The sequence below is a fragment of the Fukomys damarensis genome, unplaced genomic scaffold (assembly GCF_012274545.1).
Source record: "Fukomys damarensis isolate Sample0158 unplaced genomic scaffold, DMR_v1.0_HiC HiC_scaffold_12, whole genome shotgun sequence".
NCBI classification, from domain to species: Eukaryota; Metazoa; Chordata; class Mammalia; order Rodentia; family Bathyergidae; genus Fukomys; species Fukomys damarensis.
The window spans coordinates 43,289,223-43,297,182 of record NW_022900924.1 but is presented as its reverse complement, the minus strand read 5'-3'; the positions used below and the strand labels follow the sequence as shown (position 1 = coordinate 43,297,182).

At 49.7% G+C, this 7,960-nt stretch overlaps 2 protein-coding genes across 6 annotated transcripts in view; both read left to right on the top strand.

The window, feature by feature from the left end:
• Tm4sf19 (transmembrane 4 L six family member 19) overlaps nucleotides 1–674 on the top strand; it is a 12,437-nt gene extending 11,763 nt beyond the window's left edge. For 2 of the 4 annotated variants that reach the window (XM_010624002.1, XM_033762547.1), the window contains one exon: nucleotides 638–674. The gene's annotated coding sequence lies outside the window, so the exon portion shown is untranslated. Of the gene's footprint in view, nucleotides 1–283; nucleotides 458–633 lie in introns of those variants that run through there. The other 2 variants (XM_033762548.1, XM_033762549.1) reach the window with 2 other exon arrangements.
• A 4,172-nt stretch (nucleotides 675–4,846) lies between these two features.
• Nucleotides 4,847–7,960, top strand: part of Tctex1d2 (Tctex1 domain containing 2) — a 21,267-nt gene continuing 18,153 nt past the window's right edge. Inside the window, exons 1-2 of one of the 2 annotated variants that reach the window (XM_033762550.1) lie at nucleotides 4,847–5,128; nucleotides 7,342–7,475. In XM_033762550.1, coding sequence (XP_033618441.1) covers nucleotides 5,001–5,128; nucleotides 7,342–7,475 — 262 coding nt within the window. In that variant the 5' untranslated portion in view covers nucleotides 4,847–5,000. The remainder of the gene's footprint in view (nucleotides 5,129–7,341; nucleotides 7,476–7,960) is intronic. The other variant, XM_010624004.3, reaches the window with a different exon arrangement.

Here is a 7,960-nt window from a genome sequence, read left to right as displayed (position 1 = left end):
AAAAAAAAAAAAAAAAAAAAAAAAAAAAAACAAACAAAAACCCACCAAAACAACAACAAAAAAGCACACAGCTAAGTTAAGGGACAATCAGCACCTGAACCCTATCTTCTCTGCTCAAGTTCACCAACTCCCATGGGCTGTATTGTGTGACCCCCAAATCCATAAGCTGATGCCCTCACCCAGTATGTCTAGCACAGCGCCTTTAATGTGATAATCAGCTTCCCGGAGACTGGACCCTCCAAACTCGACTTCATGTTTCATCCCTGAGGTTGTGGCCTTGCAGGGCTGCCAGGATGGGGACGGGAGAGGACAGCAGGAAGGAGTCTTCCAGTCCAGACACCACCTCCTATCCCAGGGGCAGCATCCAGGAGCACCGCAGTTCCCTGCTGGCTGATTCTGTCTCAGGGTCATGGTAGGATGGGCCTGACCTGTAGAAACTTCTGTAGGGGGCAAGGACCTACACTGCCACACAAGCAATGGAGAACAGAAAGATAATTTAGGCCCTGAGGGTGTGGCTAGTGGTGAGAGTACTTGCTTAACATACGCAAGGCCTGGGCTTGTATCCCCTGCACCCTGCCCCCCCACGCTTGTGAGTGCGCTAATTTACATCGACTTTTGTTGTTTTCTTTTGAGACAGGGTCTCACTAAGTAGCCCAGGCTGGCATCGAACTCGTGGCAATCCTTCTGCCTCAGCCTCTCAAGCACTGGGATTAAAAGTGTGCGCCACCATGGACGAGCGGGGCACAGATGCGAGTGTACTCACACCCACCTTGGAACAGCCCTCCTTTTCCGGCCGAGCAGGCCTCGAGGTGAGAGAGGTCAGTCCTTGCATGAAGACAGTTCCCAGTGGATGGCGGACTCCTCGCTTCAGCGCCTGCGCCTCCGCCCTCCGCCCTCCGCCCTCCGCCCTCCGCCTCAGACCCAGCCTCCTGTCCCACTGCGCACGCGCACAGTGGCCCCTCCCCTCCCCTCGCAGCGGCACCGCCCTCGAGGGTTCTGGGCGCGCGCAGTCGGAGATCTGACTTCTGGCCTCGCGCAGCCCCTTGGTGACAGCGCCCTATGTTCTTCGGAAATCGATCGTGGGCCCTGACAGGGGAAGTGGGGAGGGTAGAGGGCCTTGGCGAAGGAAGGAGGAGAGGAGAGTTCCGCAGACTGGCTGGTGGGGCTCTGTTCAGCAGGATGGGGTCAGGTAAATCTTCTCTGAAGGAGAAAAGCCGTCTTGGGTTGCGTGTGCTCTGGTGACCACCCCTGTGGACGAAGAGGATGTTTTCCGGTTTCTAGTCCCGCGCAGCGGAGGCTGGGCCACGTTCAGAGCAGTGTGTCCTACTTCCGGTTAGTGCTCAGGTATCTGGAGGACAGAGGACATTTGTCATGGGCACCACGTCAGGTGTGAGATTCAGAAGAACAACGCGAGGTGACACCACGACGCAGCACGTGCTCACGAAGCCGCAGGAACACCGCGCTCCCCCTGGATCCGAAGGCGAAGCCGTTCTAATCCATCAGTGTTAATACCCAGCCCGCAGTCCTGCTAAGTAGGAGGCGTCCTTGTTTGCATTCAGGGTGACAGGCTTAGCAGTATACAGTACTATCATCCAGCTCAGGACAAGGCTTTCTGCAGCTTTTCTGTAAGCTGGAGATTGTTTCAAATGTATACGACTGCGGGAAGAACTGTTAAAGATCGCGCCGTTTGCTTAAACTTGTCAGCTGTGTTTCATGGGCGGGGAGGGACCTTTCCTTCACTGTGTTAAGTCAGGTTTATAATTCAAGGCCTTCTTTATCTCCCCACCTTGATCCTGACTGGTATAGTGACACCTTATATAGTAATAGGCCAACACTCTCAGCCAAATCTGTTTGTTCTTGCAGGCAAGGCTTGTGTTTTTCATTTTTATATCTCTAGCCCTAGCAAAGATGGGCTCATTAAATCGACTTATGCACCAAGTCCAAGTCCTCTGTATTTTTTGGACTGCAGTGGATAGGGTGAGAGAAACAGTTGAAGAGATCATAAAAGGCAAGGGAAAGTGCTTCCCAGGGATACGATTTTTTTTTTTTTTAGACAAGATCTTGCTATGTAGTTCAGTAGTTCAGGCTGGTCTCAAACTCACTATGTCGCCAAGGCTGATTTCAGACTCTCATCAATCCTGCCTCAGCCTCCAGAGGGTTGGGATTACAGGTGTTCACCACATGGAGGGAGGTACGATTTCTTACATTTCTTAAACACCAAGGAGAAAATACCACCTGTCTGTAAGAGAAATCACACTTTTGTGTATGCAGGTGGAGTCAAGCTTGTCTGTGGATGCAGGACCGGTGCTAGAGATGCCTTGGGTACTGCCAGCCTCAGGTCAACTACAGAGGTGGTAGAGCAGCTCTCTAAGCAGGTACAGGGTGTACACCTGGGCCTTCGGCATCTGCATAGACCTGAGTCTTGGGGCCGGGGCCAGGAGGAAGGCTCAGCAAACCATTCACATCAGAGTGGGCTTATAAGCAGGGAACCTTGAATTCTAGAGATGGGGCCATCCAAAGATTTCAAACGGCAGTAATAAAGGAAAGTCACTATGTTAGTTACTCTTTGCTAAGACACAGTACCCAATGCCTGCCCACAAATTAAAGGTGAGGTTTATTTTGGCTCAGTTTATAGAGGTTTTAGTCTATAGTTGGCTGGCTCCAAGCCAGGGTTGCATGGCGGAGGGACATGGTGAGAGAAGAGCCCATGGCAGGGAACCACCACAGGGATCAGAGGAGGAGGACGACACATCATTCCGTGCTATGCCTGCAGTGACCACCTCTTGTGACCAGGCTCTACCTCCCAACATCACATTTACCTATAAACTCACCAGTGATCTAATCGCCCAATGCATATAGTGCCTCCATGTTCCAATCACCTCCCGAAAGTGTCCCCCCATTAAGTGCATGAGGCCCTGTGGGGGGCATCTAAACAGAGACCATTAACAGCCATTCTGGGAAAATGAGGTTGGGAAATTTACTGGAACCAGGGAGACCAATCTAAGCAATAATGCCAAGAAGGTGCTTTATAAACCACAACCTAGAATAGTAAGAGTTTGCTGATCTCTGCTGGAAGTTTTAAATTTACTTTTATAAAAGCTACCCCTTTGACATCTTACAGAAACAAGTTTGGCAACCTGTTGACACAACTAATAGGTTGAAGTAAACCAAAGGAAGCTTGGATGGATATTGGAGAATGTTTTTTATTTTTGGTATCAGGGATCAAACAGGACCTTGTAGAATTCAGGATCTTGTGCTTGCCTTGCAGGCACAGCACCACTGAGATAAATCCCTGGGCCTTTTTTGTTTGCTTTTTTGCAACAGGATCGCACTAAGAAGCCCAGATTGGCCTTGAATTCCCGGTCAGGAATTGAATCCTCCTGGCTCAGCCTCCCGAGTGCTGGGAGTAAGGTGTGGGCTAGCATGCCTGGCAGTGTTCTTAGTTTTTACATCTGATAGAGGACGGAACCTACCAGGCTTCTAAAGCAGGATGAACAACTGGTGCTCATGAGCAGGGAATGCAGCCTAAGGCTGCTCTTTTTCTTTTTTTGGTAGCAGGGATTGAACTCAGGACCTTGCGCTTTAGAGACAGATGGCAGAACCACTGAGCTAAATCCATGACCCAAGAGGGTGGTGGGCCACAGCCAGCCGGCTGGGGAACTGTGAGCTGGAGAGGATGGGTCGGTGCTCTGCACACCTCTTCCTGAAGAAGCCAGATAGCATTTCAGGCTTTGTGGGCCATCTGGCCTCTGTAGCATCCCACTCATTCATGCATGCGTACATGGGGCCCAAACAACCATGGACAAGATATAAATGAGCATAGATTTGTTCTAATGAAGCTTTATGGTTATATAAAGAAGATTGCTATAATTTTCATGTGTCCCAAAGTATCCATTCTTCCTTTGATTTTTCTGTTAAAAAAAAAAATATATATATATATATATATACACACAAAATTCTGTTCTTACCTAGTGCAATGGTGCACGCCTGTAATCCCAGCACTCAGAAAGCCGGGCAGCCAGACTGCTGAGAGTTTGAGGCCAGCCTGGGCTACATAGTGAGTTAAGGGCCAGCCTGAAGTACAGAAGACCTTGTCTCAAAAATAAATAAATAATTTAAAAAATCCTTTTCTTGGCTCATATGTCCGAAGAAAAACTACAGGCCAATATGAAGACTCACTGATTAGAGCCAGGCACCTGCAGCTTACTAGCTCTGTACCTTTGGTCAAATTCCCTTGCGTTTGCATCCCTCATGGTCCATGCAAGACTGTCCTGTGTTTAAAGCCACTGGACACGTTCAAGAGCTTGCTAAGGGGGTCAAGAGATACGAGGTGTGATCGAAAAACACGGTGAAAAAGAGAAACAGTCGGGGATTTAGCTCAGTGGTGCCGCCGCCTGCCTTGCAAACACAAGGTCCTGAGCTCGATTCCTGATAACAAAAAAAGAAACACGATGAATGCTTACTTTAAAAAAAATTACTGCAAGACACACTACCGTGAACCCCCTCAAGATACACTCCTCGTTTCACACTCATCCCATAGTTCTTGCCACTTCCTGAAGCAGGTCTGGAAGTCCTCTTTCCCGAGGGTCTTCAGTTGTGGGGTCCTAGCTGCTTTTATGTCCTGAGTCGATTCAAAACGTTGTCCTTTCATGGTCATTTGACTTTGCGGAAAACCCAGAAATAGCAGGATGCCAGATGTGGTGAATAAGGTGGGTGAAGACACAGCGCGGTGTACTGAGGAGCCCGCCTTTTGCAGCAGTCCGCGTTTTTGGGTTCACGTGCGCACTCAAGGGCCGGCAGCAGGAACCCCAACCTCTGCCAGTTCCGGCCCTTAGCGGTGCGCATGCGCGGCGGATGGCCAGCCGCTCCGGGAGCGCGCGTTGGCATCACGTGACGGCCAAGGTGGCCCAGTCGCCCTGGCGACGGTCTCCCAATCGCACGCCTTGGCAGTCCCGGCCAGGCCTTCATCGCAAGATACGCCGGGTCCAGGAGCCCTGGCCATGGCCACCTCAGCCGGCATGTCCTCTGCAGGCCCATCCTTCTCCGGGGTCGACGTGTTGCCTGAGACCGAGAAGCACTCAGGAGACCCGGAAAACACCTATATCCTGAGGCCCATTTTCCAGCAAAGGCGGGTACAGGACGGGATGTGGCACCGGAGTGCGGGTTGGGTGAGCGCAGTTCTTCTGGGGGAGCCTGAGGGCCAGAAAGGAGCGGAGGGAGGCCTGGCGGGGCGAGGCCGGAGGGGCCCTGCAGGAGTTCCGAAGCTGCGTCTCGGCTTCGGCGCCAGGGGGCAGCAGAGGACCCCGGTCAACGGTGCTGAGTTAGGTCGGGACAGAGCCTTAGGCTGGCGCTGCCGGAGTAGTTGACTAGGAAACCCAGAAGAGTGTTCCCGGGAAAGAAGGGATAGCATGGAGAGAGGCAGAAAACCAGTGGCTGGCACGGGACGCTGTTCAGCCTTGTTTCCAGGGATACCGTGTGCACATCTGTGCCAAAATGCGCCTGCTCCTGGCACCGCACTTGGTTGCCCAAGTCTGTAATCCCTGCATTCCAGAAGGCTGAGGCAGGAGGATTGGAAATTTGAACCCAGCCTGGGCAATTTAGTGAGACCTGTCTCAAAAAAGCTAAAAAGAGCTTGGGCCAGGCATTTGGCTCAGTGGTTCCGCCGCCTACCTCGCAAGTGCAAGGTCCCAAGTTCAATCCCCAGTACCAAAGAAATAGAATAAAATAAAAATAATAAAAAGGGGGGCCTGGAATTTAGCTCAGTGGTTCCTAAAAAAAAAAAAAAAAAGCCATTGGGAAAAATAATAGAAAGGGCTGAGATGTAGCTCTGTGGTAGAGCACCCCTGGCTTCACTCCCCAGTACCAGGGTTGGGGGGAGTTCAGCTAACTTGGTAAAAGGTTCTAGATGCAGAGGGTGGCTCTGCGCCATATTTCTGCTGTGAAACAGTGCAGTACAAGATGGACAGCAAATAGGCATATGTAGGAATGCTCTTGTTTTTTTGTTTTGTTTTGAGACAGGTCTTGCTTTGTAGCCCAGGCTGGCCTCAAATTTGCAGCGATCCTCCTGCCTCTGCCTCCCTAGTGCTGGGATTACAGGCGTGCACCATCATGCCCAGCTAGAAGTTGTTTTTTGTTTTTGGTACCAGGGATGGAACTCCGGTCCTTGCACTTGGAGGCAGGCAGCAGAACCACTGAGCTAAATCCTGGGCCCTAGAAGTTTATTTTCTTAATAGCAAAACATTTATTGGTACATTTCAGGCATGCATAATGATAACACTCATCATAGGGAATTTGCACCTGCACATGATACATCCCGCCTCTTTTTCCCATGCTCCCCTAGTGGCAAGCCCCCTCCCTCCCTGTGCACAAAAGCTTTGTTTGCCTTTTTCCCATCTATTTTCACTTTTTTTTGGTACCAGGGATGGAACTCAGGACCTTTCACTTTTCTTCTTATCCCTTCCTTCCTTTCTTCCTCCCTCCTCCCTTGCTCCCCTTCCCATTTGAACATTTTCTTCCCATTTCCCAATGTCTATTATACATTTTAGACCTTATTTCTTTCCACTTTCAGTTTCTCACACTAGAGAAGCAATGTGGCATTTAAACACGTATGTGTCTAATGTTTGTATTTCATTGAAGAGTATGGTCTCAAGGTCCATCTAGCTAGCTATAAATATCTGAATGTAACTGTACTGTCTACCTAAATGTACCAATGAACTCAATGAGGAAAAATTTAAAATAATAGATAAATGGAAAAAAAAAAAAAGACCCCGGTGATTTCAGCCAGACGAGGTCGAGCAGAGTCCATTCCAAGGCAATTGGGGCGGTAGGAGAAGGCAGCGCGGGCCTCCCCGGGGAGCTCGTTCACTGTGTGCGTGCAGGGCCCAGCGTCCACGTGAATGAGTGGGGCAGAAGTTCAGGGGCCGTTTTGGCTGTAGGCGCAACTTTTGTCTTTTTTTTTCTTGTTATTGGGTATTGAACTCAGTGCCTTGCACTTTCGAGGCAGGTGCAGTGCCACTGAGCTAAATCCCCAGCCCCAATGTGTTACTTTTTGTTGTGATGGTGGTTTTACTAGCATTTGAACCCAGAGCCTTCAAAGTGGCTACATTCCCAGCCCTTTTTATTCTTCTTTTTACAGTTTTGAGACAGGGTCTTGCACAGTTGCTCAGGAGGGTTTGGGATCACAGGTGTGCGCCATCAGCCATGCTGTTTATATTACTTTATAAGGAGAAACTAGAAAAGAAAGGACTAAAGGGTAGTGATGACAGATATCGGGGGAAGTTGGGGTGGGAAGGTCAGTTGGGGTTTGAGTTACTGGTGAGATGTTCTTGGATTCTCTTCTAGGTTCAGGCCCTCCGTGATTAAAGATTGCATCCACACTCTGCTCAAGGCTGAGCTGGCCGGCACCGAGTACTCTGCAGAAGAAACGCCACAGCTCACCAAACGCCTATCAGAAAACATCAAAGATAAGTTGAAAGGTAATTGTAGTAGTTCCTGGAAGGGACTTACTCCTTGCAGCCACTTCTGCTTCCTGTTTTTAAATGAGTGATGCAAACTGTGGATTCCATTGAAGATAAACTTTTCATTAATGTCTATCTGCTGTGGTTACCTGGTGACTTTTACAGGTTTTTGCAGATGGTATGAAGGCATAAAGATGTGAAATAGACTCTTGTAGAAAGATACTGTCCAAGAAATTGGGTATGCAAGTGGGTGTAGTGGCTCATGCCTGTATTTCTAGTGCTGAGGCTGAGGCAGGAGGATCACTGCGAGTCAAGCCTGCCTGAACTACTTAGTGAGACTCTTGTCTCAAAACAAAACAAAATAGCCAGGGCGTGGTGGCACATGCCTGTAATCCCAGCACTTGGGAGGCTGAAACAGGAGGATCACTGTGAGTTTGAGACCAGCCTGGCCACATAGTGAGTTCCAGGTCAGTCCCAACTACATAGTGAGACCCTGTTTCAAA